Source organism: Apis cerana, linkage group LG4 (genome assembly GCF_029169275.1).
Source record: "Apis cerana isolate GH-2021 linkage group LG4, AcerK_1.0, whole genome shotgun sequence".
NCBI classification, from domain to species: domain Eukaryota; kingdom Metazoa; phylum Arthropoda; class Insecta; order Hymenoptera; family Apidae; genus Apis; species Apis cerana.
The window spans coordinates 12,390,730-12,406,130 of record NC_083855.1 but is presented as its reverse complement, the minus strand read 5'-3'; the positions used below and the strand labels follow the sequence as shown (position 1 = coordinate 12,406,130).

Sequence of the window (15,401 nt, the reverse complement as noted above, 5' to 3'; positions counted from 1 at the left end):
TAAAATTAAAAAAAGAAGAACATTTTTATGCCGAGTTAATTAGATTTAATATTACGAATCTACGAATTATACGAGTCGATCTTTGTTTTTTCTTATTTTATTTTGTATAATTTTTACCAAATTCGACGTGATGGAAATAATCAAAGATTATGTAAAAATACACGGCATTACATTTGGTTGAAATTTCTGATTAAGTACAAGATTGTATTACCATTTGTATTCTTTTCTTGTATAATGCATTCGTGCATTAATCTATTTATGTAGTTGTATATATACGACATTACATATTTACACGCTTACACATACGCGAACGTAATTAGTAAGCGAATTATTTTTTTACTTTAATTTATCAATTGTTATCTTCATTTTTCAGATTTAAAGATTGAATGATATTACACATATCTTGAAATAACCGATTTGAGTTTACAAAGTAATACAACTATATTTTATTCTTTGATGCAATGATTATATGTGATTTCATAAAATTACTATATATATATGTACATATATATATATATATATATGTAAGAAACATGTTCTTATTTTTATTTTATTTCCCTTTTCGTAATTCATTATCCGTTTAATGTAATTCCTATTTATGTTTTAATCTAATTTCTAATATTTTTTAAATATTTTCGATCTATCATGAAATTTGTTTAAATATAGATCCAATATATCATGACATGAATATATTCTATCGTATGCAATGTATGAAACGCAATTATTAAAAAAACACAATGCGTATAAAATGTATATGAAATCGATAAATGCTGCCATTTATTATGATAATTACATTATACAATTTTATACTGATCAAAAATGAACATGATGACACGCATATTAAATGAATTATGAAACGAAATTATCGAGCAATTGTATTAAAAGCTAAGTTTTATTTTACTCGCTATTCATTCGATTGTTTTTTTATATTCAATATATAATTCTTAAAAAAAACAAGTAGGAATTTTTGTTTATAACTCGAAAATAATATAATAATAATAATAGTAAAAAAAATGAAAAAAGAAAGATATAGTTAAGTATATGTTTATAATAAATGAAGAAAATTGATAGGCGTGAAATATTGCATTTCCGATAAATAGAAATTATGAATAAAAAAATACACGATGTAATCTGTGTATGATATATTTATGATTTGAGCTGTGACTGAATTCACTTTTTCGACAGAATTCCAAGAAAATATTCCTTATTTTTTTCTTTTTTTTTTTTTTTTAAATATCTTTTATTTTACCGAAAGACATTCGACTTCGTGAAAAATACATATAAAAGAATACAAATCGTTGCATTTAATATGAATGCGTTTAATTACGACATTGTTTACCTCTTGTAAATTAGCGCCGTAAGCAAGATTGTGCTATGCTCAAAAGCGTACATGTGTATAACACATATGTAATTTATATTATCATCGTCGTTATTGATTTATGTGAGATATATTTTAAACGAAATGGATGTGTTCAAAAAAAGAAAACATACTTATGTCTACAATGCACAAAATTATATACAAAATACATATTCCAATAATTTACAAATTATTAAAATTGTCATTTGAGAAAAAGAAAAAGGAGATAACGAAGAAGAAAATAATCTTATAAATAAATAAGTTGTTTCTATAAGTTGAAAAATAATGAAGTAACGAACTCTCATTTTCTTTTTCCGTTTCAATTTCAATTCGAACTAAAGCGAAAATGAAGTGCATTATTCACTTAATTATTATAAATTTTTTTTTAAATATTCATTTTTTTATTAAAAGTATATATAATTAAAAGTAAATAATGCGTATCATTATTGCACATCTAGTAACTACTATAAACGAAGTTCGATGAACTCGTGTTTTTCCTCCATGTGATGTAGTTAATATAATTACGTTAAGGTTAGAGGCACGCGAGTGACACGACACCGTTGTGGATTTGTAACGATAGTTTGGCATCTTTGTAGTTGGGATCGCAATGATGTTATTTCACTTGTGTACATCAGGCTTAAATAATTAATTTTACGAATGTTAGATAACAAAAAGAAAAGAAATTGCCAAAGTCAAAAAAAAAAATGCGTATGATACATGTTGGAAACATATTAACATAAAACATGAAGTAGGAAAAAAGAATATTACGAACATATAAGAGAACACAAAAAAGAAAACACAAAAAAGAAATAAAACGAAGAATAAGAGACTAGACTTGCACATATTGCTCGTCATCGGTATCCCCATTAATCGAATCAGTCGAATGATTCTGATGAATTTGTTCGTAATCAGTGTTACACAATATATGTTTTTTTACTTTCTCATATCCACTAGAATTCTGTTCGACTTTATATGTGTTCACTTGCTCATATGGCGGTTCTTCCGTATGAGTAACACTCATATATTTCACGCTTTCGTAATTAGGATCTTCATGATTAACAGACTCGTAATTGGGATCCGTATCGCTATCACCGGGTCGACAAACTGATGCATAATTTGGTTCTCCTGCATCATGTGGCATACTTTCATAATTAGGTTCCGAATCTGTGTCTGGATCTACTTCACATCTGTTTCTTAATCTTACTTTCTCATATCCGGGATCTTCGCTACTAGCGTTACTAATTTGTCGATGTTTGAACGGTTTGGAATAAGAAGAAGAAGCAGAAGAAGAAGGAGAAGTAGAATTGGTTAGCAGATCGGTATTATTTCGTAGAGAAATTGATACGGAACTATCATTTTGCTGATAATCTGGTATAGTGTCAACAGAGACCCTTTGTTGCGGACATAACATTTCGTAATTCGGATCACACGATTCACGAATTGTTGAATGTCTAGTTTGCAAATCATTCATAGGTTCATAATTATGACCAAGTTGGAAATTTGACGAATCCGCATCATCACTATTTTTAAATAACGAAGAAGATGATTTTATCAAAATATCTCCCTCTAGATGAAGATTGCCATTATCGACAGAATCGGATTCCTTTTTCTGTATTTCCATGGAATCATGACTAGACGATGAAATCCTATTATTTTCAACAAAGCTTGGTTTCCGAACAAATATTTCGGAATGTAGAATTCCTTGAGAACTCGAATGTGCGTCATTTTGTTGTTCTTCAACATCTTTCTTTTTTTTCATTACTTTAGCATACATATCCTCTAGAGATTTCCCACTAGACAAAGTCGATTTCAATCGATCCTCATTTTTTGTCCTTTTATCAATTGATGCGTACACTTCTATCGTTCCTTCTGGTGGAGGTGGTAATGGAGAATTAGCTTGACGTTTCTCAGGCTTCGGTGATCCAGGATTTACAATAGAACTATTGGCACTTGAGGATGAAGCTGCAACCAACATAGTTTCAAATAAAAAAATAAAAATAAATATGAATATATAATGAATTAGCAATAATTATTAACTATTTACCTTGTCTCGAATGAGCATGTGCAACATGCCGTAAACTGTCGACACTTGGAGGTTGCGGAGCAGGGAATGTCTCATCAGAACGAGACGGAACTCGAGAGAATAACGTTTGCTCATTTTGTATTCGTTGGACCTCTGTCATCGTCGGTTGTATTTGAGCGTATGTTTCGCTACCACTAGTATATACTTTATCTTGTTCATCAATCGCAGCATACATCTCATCTGTCAAGTAAAATGATATTTATCGATGATAAAAAAAAAGCAAGAAATAATACAAAAGTAGGTTGTCTAGAAATTAATTGTTATTATATCCGTATATATATACAAATCCATATACCAGAATCATCCGACACTGTTGCATAATGGGGATCCATAGACGATCGAATAGATTGACTTTGTCGACAAATTGTCTTGGTTTGTGCAATTATATTAGCTAGAGGTTCTCTTACGCTGATGCTTGTGTATCCTTCTGTATAAAATGAAAAGGAAAAGAAAATATATTAATTTTGATTTCAATTAATGTAAATTAATGAGATATTATCAAGAATTGATTTGATATGAGAGAATAAAATATTTACTAGAATCTTGAGAATCTCCACTAAAATGCTGTTGTAAATTATTTGACTGAGATTGTGGTGGTTGAGGAAGTAACATCAATAATGGTGGTGTCATATAAGGTAAATCTTGATTAGCTTGTACTCCACCAGATATGGCATTAGCTGCTTGAATATCACACGAGCCAGTTTCGGTAGATATAAGCGAATTATGCGATGAAGAGCGGCGAGTTCTTGGGGGAGCAACTGGGTTTCCATTAATTTGACATGTTGATGTTGATGGTTTCTCAACATCAATAACTTGTTTGGTGTTATTTCTATAATATTTAATATTAATTTTTTATTTTTATTAGAAAAATAATATATATATATATATATATACAAAGAATTTTTGATACTATTATATATATATATATGAATATAATTATTACCGATTCAATTGATTAGCCTCGGTTTTTTGAACATTTTGAAGTTGAGCATATGGATGTTCAACTGGAATAAATATAAAATATAAATTATTATAGATATGATTTAAGTAAATATTAAATATTTAAAAAAAAGATAAATATAACGATTAAAATCATTTTTGCATTCGTACCATTTTCCGAATTAGGAGACGATGGAAATCTTAAATACTCATTATCAGAGTTTTTTTGATTCAATGGATTTTGATGTAAAATTTCTGTCACATTCAATTCAGATACTTGTTCTTTTCCTATTAAATTACATATAATATTATTATTTAAAAAAAGATAAAACATATGTTTAATAAAATAATTTTAAAAATTTAAAATATTTAAAAATTAAAATTTGATAGATAAAAAATAAAAATTAATTTATTATCAAAGATACCTGTGTCCTGAACGGTGGCGTAGAGTTCCGAATGATCACCGATTGTTTCAGTGATTTCATAGATATCTTGAGATACAGATGCATCTGTATTTTCGTGTCTTTTTTCTTTATCTTTTGGAATATCTGGAAGACTTCTATTGGCACCAGTTGACCTATGTATACAACATAAAAATTTTTCAATTTCAAGACAAACAATTATTCATCAAATATGAAAATTTTCAAAGATTATATTATATAGAGATTATATAATACAATATGTATATTTATATATAGCAGAAACCTTTTTCCATTGTCAACAATATCTTGCGTTGCTATGTGAAGAGTATTTGTCATCGAAATCCCGTTAAAGCCGTCTTGAGAATCATTTAGAGTTACCATTCCAGCAAGGCCAAGAAATTCATTCCTATTTAAAGGAATTATAACCGAATATGTTCTCATAATTATACAATATACCATATTGTTAATTCCAATATGAACTATAATTCTATCATTATAATATATATATAAATAATGTTTTTTTAAAAAATAATGATTATAAATATATAATCAATTACTTATTTTCGTTGCGACGACAGCTACAAATACAAGCAACAATGAGACCAAGGAAACACAATAACGCTCCAACAGACACAACCCAGTAACACCAGGCACCTTCCTCAAGAAAAGGTTGTATCATGTTATGGCATATATTAGTTCCTAAAAGATATAATATTTTAAAAACTTATAAAAAGTAAAATTATTTTATTTTATAAAGTATAATTTTATAAAGTATAACAATTACCTTCCAAGCAAGTCACATTGTGAGAGAATCAACTAACTTTCTCTTTATATTTTGTAGCTTTATATTTTCAGTAAACTAGAGAAATATTATATTATTTTTTTTCAATTATGTTCTTTTTTTGGTTTTTATTTTTTATGTTTTCACTTCTATCTTACCTCTTCTCTCTCATCTCTTTTTTTTTAAAATCTTGTTTTTGTATTACATTTTTATATTGTTGCATTGCATAGGTATTTTTAAATATTTGATGAAATGTTTGCATAGCATTTAAACATTAAGAATAAATGTCCAATGATTGATGGATCAAAAATAATCAAAATCATTTTGCCATTTATCCTCAAATGTAATAATATCGTTTACATATATTTAATAATTCCTTAAAATATCGTAACTGAAAAAAAAGTTTACAAAAATCGTTCGAATAAAGAAATGAAAGTCGTGGCAACATTCATACATACGAAACAATAATCGAATACTTCGTTCGTATCATTTGATTCCGTATGTCGTATAGAATTGAAAGTTCTATAAAAACCAAGAAGACAAAACTCTTTTTTTATGGGTAAATTTTTATATGTACGTAATTGCGTACTCGATTATATCGATATGTCATGTAGATATTTTTTTGACATATCACGATCGAGAAATAAGGTTACGTTATCTATGCATGCGGTGTGCATTCGCGTAGGTGGCATAACTGATTATATACATACCACAGACAAGATATAGAATAGATATGTCATCTTATAAGATTTTACACGAAATAAATTACCGATCGCGCAAAAAACAGAATATTTGATATGTTTTCTAAAATTTAAAATAGTGAGTTTAGAAACAAAAGTTATTCACAAAAATATTCGAATACTTTAAAAATTTATAATAAAATAATTTAATTAGTAACATTTTTATAAAAATTAAGTGGTTTTAGTATTTTTCGAACAGATTTTTTCTAAACGTTTAAGATATTAAAAATTATTTTTCATTCACAATATACTCTATATTTTATTTTTATTTTAAACGAATTTATTATTTTTCTTGTATGTAACGTATTAGTTTTCTTTTATCAATTTGATAATTCAATTATTTATAAAATATAAAATATTGTGAGAATATTCACAACTGCAAAGATTTGCTTAATTTATATAATTTTAGTTTAATTTAGTTTGTGTATTTGATTTATAGTGAAATTTATAGTGTACTTGATTATTATAAATTAAAAATACATTTTTCTTCGATTTATGCCCGAATATAATTATATATTTAAAATTTAATTGTCACAATTATTAACAAGTTTTAAATTAAATTACGAAAATATACATTTATTACAAATTGATATAAAAAATTATTAAAAATAATTAAAGGTAATTAAAAGTAATTAAAAGTAAATAAAAATTCAATATTCTTTTTTTTAATCTCTTTATCTTTTTTAACTAAACTTATTTTATATCATAATTATTTTTGATTGATTATAATATCAATTTAAATTATTAATAATTATTCTACAATCATTATTCAAAAATTAAAAATATTTAAAAATATCTTAATATGGTTAAAAATCGAAAACTAATACCAGACATATAATAATAGAAATTTAATAATTTCAATTTAAAAATGTATTGATTATTACATTTATTATTGTAATAAATTTTTATTTTGCATTAAAATAGCAATAAAAATATTTTAATAATTATGAATAAAATTAATGTTATAAATAAGTATAAAAATATTTTAATTATTATATTTAATATTATAAAAAATTTAAAAATTGATAAATTATTGATCATATGTTGAAAAAATTGATTTCTAGTAATCGGTAACATATCTTCGTCAAATTTCAGTTGATATCAATATTATAATATGAAATAAATCTCAAGAGAGAAAAGCAATGAATATAATGATCATAGTTTATAAATTTTTATTATTATCTTCAGAATACCATAAATAAAATTCATGTAGAAAGAATAAAAAATAAAAATGTGAAAAAAATCGAAATAGGACAAGAATTTACTATCAGTGCCATCTTTCTAGTTTCAAAAGCATCTTTCTTTATAAAATAGAAAAAAATTGAATATCAGTGTCATTTTTCAAATTGAAGAAAATATTCTTCTGGTACTCAAAAGATGACGCTAATAATCATTTCTTATTATCATTTCTTTATTTATTGTACTGTTTTTATTAGTTTTATATACAGCACTATAGAGATGACGTTTTATAATTTTTAATTTCTGTCCTTATCTTTTTCCTATTATTTGCTCTTTTTATCTAATTTATTCTATAAATTCATATATTCAAAAAACGATCAATTTTCGAACTGTATCATTGTTGAACTTATTGATAATAATGTTAGATATGTATTTACATATAAATATACATATAAATATGTATTTACATGATTATTAAGTTACTTTCAAATATTAAAAAATGTAAGAAAATTATAAATATCAATTTATTTATAGCTTAGGTGATTTTATTAGAAATATACAGTACTATTGTGAAACTTTTTACAGATTTAAGAAAGACATTTGAACTTAAGTGAAAATAACACAAACATTTATAGTTATATTCGAAATACACTGTAAATTGTTTCCATTCACTATTTCCAATTCATGTGCATCGAAAGCATTATTTAGATGAAGAACATATAATACGAAACTACCTCTTATTTACTAAATATTCACACGACCGACAATCTTTTCACTTATAGTGAATTTTATAAATATCTCAAAATTCAACACTACTAACAACAATTTTCTCTATAACTTTATAAATTCATAAGATAACATATACATAACAAAATTTCATGATTAAAATTTAAATTATAGTATCACATTTTGATGAAAATGATCGTTTGTTAAACAAACAAAATGCTAAGTTTTTTGTATAAAATAAACTTTGATGAAAATCAAATAGTCATTGTCATATAGTTTCAAATGATGCATATACATTCGTTTTGAAGAATATGACTATAAATATTACTTAAGAATAATAAATCTTACAAAATTGACTGTAAACAACACGTTGTTATACAACGTTCATTAGATTATGATGAATGAACGATCTTGTTCTCACATATACGATAAATTTAATCCACGTTCGAACGTCACTTCATCATTTCCAAACTTAATATTGCCACTTTCTGTACTACTTCTTCTTGAATTATTAGTAGCTTCATCAGCTTCAATGTTAAGACCAGAAGCTTCACCATTCTCTATATCACTAATTGGTGATGTTTTATTCATAGGTTCAAGCCCAATTATTACGCGAACGTTATCAGGTAACTGGTCCGCAACCGAAATTAGTTGATAATAAATACCTTCAGCTTTAGATAATGTCCAAGGTAATTCAATGTGATGTGAAAGATCATTTATATGCTATAACACATACTATACATTATTTAAGGAAAAAATTTACTTCTTGATTTTAAAATTTTATGTTACCTTTAATATTTCTGTTAATCCATAACGATTTTCCATAAGAATATTTCGTTCTGTATCCAAAATAGCTGCACAAAAAAGTAAATGGAAATTTTTACATGGTAAATCAGTCCACAATATCTCCCATAATTTCATTATATCAACTGCATTAAATTCTCTTTTAAATAATACTAAAAGCCAACGGAAGCAAAAAAACATGTTTCCTGAATCATGTTTATTCAAATAATGTGCTAATTGTGGATCTGTGGCACTCAAAAGAGTATATAATTGGCACAATTGGGCTTTCATTCCAGCTTGGTCTATTTCAAAATTGGAACTCTATTTTGTATAATAATAATACGTGATTAATTTAATATTTTTATAAATTATTATAAACTTATATAATTTACAAATTTTATAATATAAACATACCACTTTGTCCATAAAACCAACAAAACACCAAAACGCATCAACTTCACTTTCCATTAAACATAAAATAGGACTCAAAAGATCACTCATACCTTGAACGTATCCCAAATCAAAATTGTACATTACATATGTCATAAGAATATCATATAATTGTGCTAAATGTGGATTGTTATCACCCGAATAATATGGATGTGTTCTATCTGTTCTATTCACATCCTTTTCTAAAATTTATATATTTTTGTATTACAGATTTTTTTATAGAAATTCTTAAAATATTTTCATATTACCTATCAAACTTTTTCGATCTCGATAATCGGAAAAATTATTTTCTTGTACTGATGTCATAGATCTCCATTGTAACTTCATCATAAAATATTCATCAGTCTTCTTTTTTTTAAGTTCTAATCTCTCAATATGTGTAGAATTCCATGGATAATAATTTAATAAAAACTTCCATACTTCAAAGCGTAATGATGGTACAATACCCTAAAAAAATTTTTAATTTATTTGATTTGTTCATTATATTTGCAAATAATTAGTGATATTTTAAATCAAAAAATAGATATATTTATTTAGATATTTAGATTTACATACTAACCCCATGAAAAATAACTTCTTTTACTTCTTGTGGATTTAAAATTCTTCCTTCTGGATCCTTATATTTGTTCCATTGTTCTTGTGATAGTGGAGTACCTATATAATCATGTATATTTATATGTTTTTAATAATATAATTTAATATAATTCTATTTTCAACATACCCCTTGGACAAGGAGGTCTAGGAGGTAATACTACGCTCAACTCATATTCCCCAATCACTTCATATTCCTCTCCTGAACCTACAGATACTGGAGGAGGAGGAATATCAATAGTAAAAGAATTATTCAATATATCTGCAACTGCTTCTTCAACTGGACGTTTAACTGGATCTTTGTATACTATAATTTAGAGTTTAAAAAAATATAGTAAAAACCTTATAAATTATTATTCCAAGAATCATCTGTACTTACACCAAATATCTGCCAATTTACTAAAAGCTTCTAATGTTGTTTCATATGGACGGTTATGTAAATTTTTTACAAATTTCCAAACATAATCTGAAGTATTTTCTTGAAATAAATCTAATTCAGCAAATGACTTAGTTAGTACTGATTGAACTTCATCTACTACAATGTACAAATTTCTATTTGTACGAGACTTTACAAATTTAATAAATCCTTTTAAAGAATTTACAAAACTTTCAGCATTAGATAGCTGAAAGAAGGCAACATAGGTAGTACCATCTTTTTGCATAAATATAAGTTGTTGCCCCCCATGATTTACACGAAAAGAATTTAAATCTGAGAATAAAATTCTAACAGTCCTTGTACGTCCAAGAGAATCTGGTCCTTCTGATGAAGTACGAGTACGTCTGATATGAGTATCCACCAAGGACCATTCTGGATCTTGATCCTGATTTTCTGATACTACAGAATCTTCTATAGGTTTCCATTCTATACATTTCCCAAAACTCTGTAATTTTACAGAAAAATATTCCATGTCGTTTAAAATAATTAACATATTAAATTAGATCAACTTACATATTCAACAATATTTAATGTGCCTAAGCTGTGAACCTCATCTTCCCTTGTACTTGCACTTCGTAATACAACTCCCGTATGAATACAGAGATCCTAATTAAAAATTAATTATATAATATATGTATAAATATAAAATAAATAAGATTTGAATTTATATGGAAGGAATTCTATAAAATCTATGTTAACAATGGATAACATTCCAGAGTATAAATGAAACATAACCTCTATTATAATGTCATTGTCAAACAAAACATATGAATTTTATTAAATTATGAAATGACAACAATGCAAAATTGATACAAATATAGAAATAAATGATACTTAAATAATTATGCTTTTGCATAAAGTTTAATTCAGTTTTATTGAAGTATTAAAAATAATGCATGTGACTTGAATGTTTACGTCATTTATGAAATTGACAGAATATACATTCTAATAGTATTTTACGACATCAAAAATTGCAATTGCATCATCAATACATACAGGAATAGTTCAAAAATGATTTTTACCTTTCCCTGTTCTGTAGGTTCAAACATGTTATTTGTGTTTTTGTATAAATCAACGACTTGAATAAATTATAGCTGATTTCATCACATTCCTTCTACTGTCCTACAAATTTACTTTCTCTCTTCTTCTATTTTATTGTCTTTATTCACTTGTGCAAACATATATTTGCAAGTTACTACTGCTTACGAGAATAACTATCTTTCTCTCTAGTATTTTGATCACAATTAACAAAAATATTATTTCGTCATTGATTCTGATTTATAATAGCCAGAAATTGTAAAACATTTTGTAATTATTTAAGATAATTCCTTGTAGCTTATTTTCAATAAATATAAATCTTATATGAGAAACGTTAAAAATTCGCAACATACTACGTATGAGTAAGCGTTTTATCACGACCTCTGTCACAAAAGCAACTCTTTCTCTGTAAAGGTGTTCATTCATTTTAGTGCTATACAAGTTACAAGTAATACGAAGATAGCAATAAATTGAATATCATATTCATATTAATAAAATAAATCTAGAATGTGTACAATATATTATAATCGATACTTTTTACAAAATTATAAATTTTATTTTATGATTATGAAATAAAAATATTATACGATTTCAAAAAAAAATTTCATTTTTGATAATTTAATTTCAGATTACCTTGAAAACACCTATAAAATTATTTTGTAATTCATACTTACGTAGTTTGTTCACGTGAAAGAAATAGTATGTAAGAACTTACCATTGAAAGAAAGATTACTTATTCATCAAACTCACACATTGATTAAAATGATATTACTTATTATCTTTAACTTAAATTAAACAAAGTTTAAAGTAAAATAGTGATATTAAAAAATATTCGTAAAAAAGGAAATGAATTAAAATAGGTTATTTTTCATATATTTCGAAAATATAGATTTTTCCAAGAAAAATTATTTTAACATTTTTAAGATTATAAAATATCAATTTTCAAACTTTGTATTTATATTATTTAATATACATAAATAAATTAAAATAAATTTACATACACATATTATCGTTTATTTACAAAATACATTCATATATGTAAATATCATACATTTCTTTCTTGAAAGACAACAGCGTATATTTTGCATTATATGGACCGTGTAATATAATGGTAATATTGAAATAATGATATTGACAAAGAAAATAAAATCGATATTATAATTAATCTCTTTGTGTTACGGACTTTGTAACATACATTCGAATTGTGATTGCGAGATGTACATATTAGTCATCCATGAATAGATAATATATATATATATATATATATATATATATATATGTATATATATATATATGTAATATTGTATAATTATAATTATTTTATTATATTTTATATTTGCAATATTTAACAACATTATATTTTAACAAAAAGCTGAATCTAAAAAAAATATTTTTAATTATACAATATTTTTAGCATATATTATATGATATAAAATATGTATATGCATATTATATATTTAATATTATTCATTGTTATGCATGATATGAACCAGATAGTCTATGATGATAGGACAATGCCGCTTTTGAGAGAAGTATGTACTTATTTAGAATAACATCATGAATTATATATTTATTATAAGACATTTGATTTGATTGGAATGCGATTATAATCGAGAAAATTGAAACAATGCTTTCCAATCATATTCTCATTGTCAGCAACAATTAACGTAGATTTAATAATATTAATAATAAAAATCCGCGAATTAAATTTTCTAATCTTAAAACTACGATTAGGAACTTGACTTGAAAATATATATAATGTTAAAATATTATATAATATATAAAGCTAAAGTTATAATGTTTAGAGATAAACTAATAAATAATAAATAAATTTAAATAAAATTATTTTATCAAGATAAAAATGCTCAAACCCTTTTTCTCTGTTCTGATGTCAAGGGAAATAATCTGTCATGCGGATGTTAAATCAAGTACAGTTGTACTGAACATTGTAGCTCGAATTACGTAGATATTTACTATCAGAGCAGCAACGAGACAGACTCTCAAGTGTGAATTTTAATCAAATTGATTAAAAATTTGATAATCGTCCTAAGATCAAAGATACGTGGTAAAATACGATATAACATAGATTATTGTAATTTGTCGTTTCAAAATCAACCTATCTTGATCGAAACGACAATTTATTTTTTTCCGAGATTATATTTTGAGATTGATAAATTGTGTGACTTTGAACATTGAGAATAATTCGAACTTGTAACTTGTAAATAGTATTTAAATATACAATAATTTGATTGTAATCAAAGATGTGGAATGTAGAGAGTTGAGACTTTCTTCTCTAAGTATCTATAAAGATTATTTTCCTGGAATTAGATGGACATGTGTATTTACTTTAAAACTAATAGTTCGCTACAAATTGAATAACTTAAAAGTTAAAAAATTTTTGCAAGAAATAATCAAGTAAATTTAATAAAATAATTATGTAAATGATAATACAAATATCTCTTATTAAAAATTTAAATATTATAAAAATTGATAAAAATTATGATAAATAAGATTTTAATAAACATATCTATACACTTTTTTGTTATATATTGTATTTATATTATGTCACATATAAGACACGTGTATTTATATCTAAGTCTAGATATAAGACAAGATTCATATCAAGATGAAACTTATTCTATAAAAGTCTATAAAAAATTACTAAAAAAATTATAGCCTCTATATGATTGATTTTTCTTGATTAATCTATAAAATTTTAAAGAAAATTGAAATTGTTGTTATTTGATTTAAAAATTTCAAAATTTACTACGTATTTGACTTATATGTTATTTATCAGATTTAAACATTTGTATTAACATATAAAAATAATATAAAATTTTTGAAAATCAATATGAAATTATTAGTTTGTTATTATTTATTTCTATCACATAATTTAATGCACACATACTTAATGTAGCAATAAGTTCTAGACTTCTCTCAAAATAGAATACAAAAGACAAATTGATTACGTAAAATTGGCTTGACAGAACATCCCTGATTATATTTAATAGTTTATATAAACGATATCAATGAAAAATATATCATTCGATTTGCCATGTGCAATATATTCGCAGTAAAAAAATATTCTCATGTGAAAAAAAAAATTTAGTAATTTAATTTATGATATACTTATCGGATCAGTATAAATATGTTATTTGATTTGGTACATATGTATCACACATGCAACAGCACTTTCTGCGGAATAAAACGTGACTAAATGACGCAAAAAAAGGATACTTCTATCGCAGACTTTGTTCACGTGTATTAAAAACGATAAGAATAGTAACAATCATAGATTTATCAATTTTCTCTCTAAAATCTAAAAAATTATTTAGCGTTGATATTATTCGATTTGAATATATTAATATATAAATCTTTTCAAAAAAACATTTTAATACTTTCCAAAAAAGAACAAAATTTAACTTTTTTTTGTTACAATTATTTGCAGATATATAAAAATATATACAAGTATATACAGATTATATATTATTATGTATTATTTATTTATAAATTTATAAATTCTCTATGTAATATTCTTTGAGAACATTTGAAATAATTGTCTTTCTTCAAAGAAATGTGCGTGTATTCACCCTCTACCAAGAAAAAGAGATGTATCTATAGGTATATCTACATTCCTAGTCTACTTCTGATTGTGAGTGAGTCAGTAACTGGTTAAAACAAAAGATAATCTATCGTTGGAATTTCATCGATGCTTAATGTAGAAAATTTTATAATTTAGTTGCGTTCAAAATATATATTTTTTTTTTTTTTGCTAATAGAATAAATTTCTAATAAATTGTATAAATTTTCGAGTGAATTTTTATATTTTAAAAATGACATTAAATTTGTACCAATGCATTAAATATCTGATAAAAA

The 15,401-nt window shown here is 24.9% G+C and overlaps 2 protein-coding genes across 8 annotated transcripts; both read right to left on the bottom strand.

Annotated features, from left to right (window-relative positions):
* Positions 1-1,298: 1,298 nt before the first annotated feature.
* On the bottom strand, positions 1,299-6,310 carry LOC108000896 (uncharacterized). Of its 7 annotated transcripts, none has more exons than XM_062074399.1 (12): positions 6,059-6,294; positions 5,741-5,973; positions 5,586-5,660; positions 5,359-5,500; positions 5,085-5,207; positions 4,805-4,956; positions 4,551-4,667; positions 4,384-4,444; positions 3,977-4,269; positions 3,736-3,867; positions 3,402-3,620; positions 1,299-3,319 (listed from the first exon to the last, which is right to left on the bottom strand). In XM_062074399.1, exons 4-12 carry the CDS (start codon positions 5,478-5,480, stop codon positions 2,187-2,189), a joined length of 2,352 nt encoding a protein of 783 aa, XP_061930383.1. In that variant the 5' UTR covers positions 5,481-5,500; positions 5,586-5,660; positions 5,741-5,973; positions 6,059-6,294; the 3' UTR covers positions 1,299-2,186. The 7 variants fall into 7 exon arrangements, with proteins under 7 accessions (XP_061930383.1, XP_061930378.1, XP_061930379.1 ...); XM_062074394.1 differs by having other exon boundaries at positions 5,085-5,288; positions 6,041-6,283; XM_062074395.1 differs by having other exon boundaries at positions 5,085-5,288; positions 6,059-6,283.
* A 1,714-nt stretch (positions 6,311-8,024) lies between these two features.
* On the bottom strand, positions 8,025-12,122 carry LOC108000892 (TBC1 domain family member 15). The gene is made up of 9 exons (XM_017061580.3): positions 11,510-12,122; positions 11,001-11,093; positions 10,431-10,932; positions 10,182-10,358; positions 10,020-10,114; positions 9,709-9,907; positions 9,425-9,642; positions 9,017-9,331; positions 8,025-8,950 (listed from the first exon to the last, which is right to left on the bottom strand). The coding sequence occupies exons 1-9, from the start codon at positions 11,534-11,536 to the stop codon at positions 8,645-8,647; spliced, it is 1,932 nt and encodes a 643-aa protein (XP_016917069.1). The 5' UTR covers positions 11,537-12,122; the 3' UTR covers positions 8,025-8,644.
* Between the last annotated feature and the right edge of the window lie 3,279 nt (positions 12,123-15,401).

Coding starts and splice junctions, on each gene's coding strand:
- LOC108000896 (XM_062074393.1), bottom strand. CDS start 5,480: ATGATACAACCTTTTCTTGAGGAAGGTGCCTGGTGTTACTGGGTTGTG. Junction 4,445..4,550: donor GTCTCCTAATTCGGAAAATG/GTACGAATGCAA, acceptor TATTTATTCCAG/TTGAACATCCATATGCTCAA. Junction 3,621..3,735: donor AACAGTGTCGGATGATTCTG/GTATATGGATTT, acceptor TTTACTTGACAG/ATGAGATGTATGCTGCGATT.
- LOC108000892 (XM_017061580.3), bottom strand. CDS start 11,536: ATGTTTGAACCTACAGAACAGGGAAAG. Junction 9,908..10,019: donor AAGAAGTTATTTTTCATGGG/GTTAGTATGTAA, acceptor AAATTTTTTTAG/GGTATTGTACCATCATTACG. Junction 9,643..9,708: donor AGATCGAAAAAGTTTGATAG/GTAATATGAAAA, acceptor TATAAATTTTAG/AAAAGGATGTGAATAGAACA.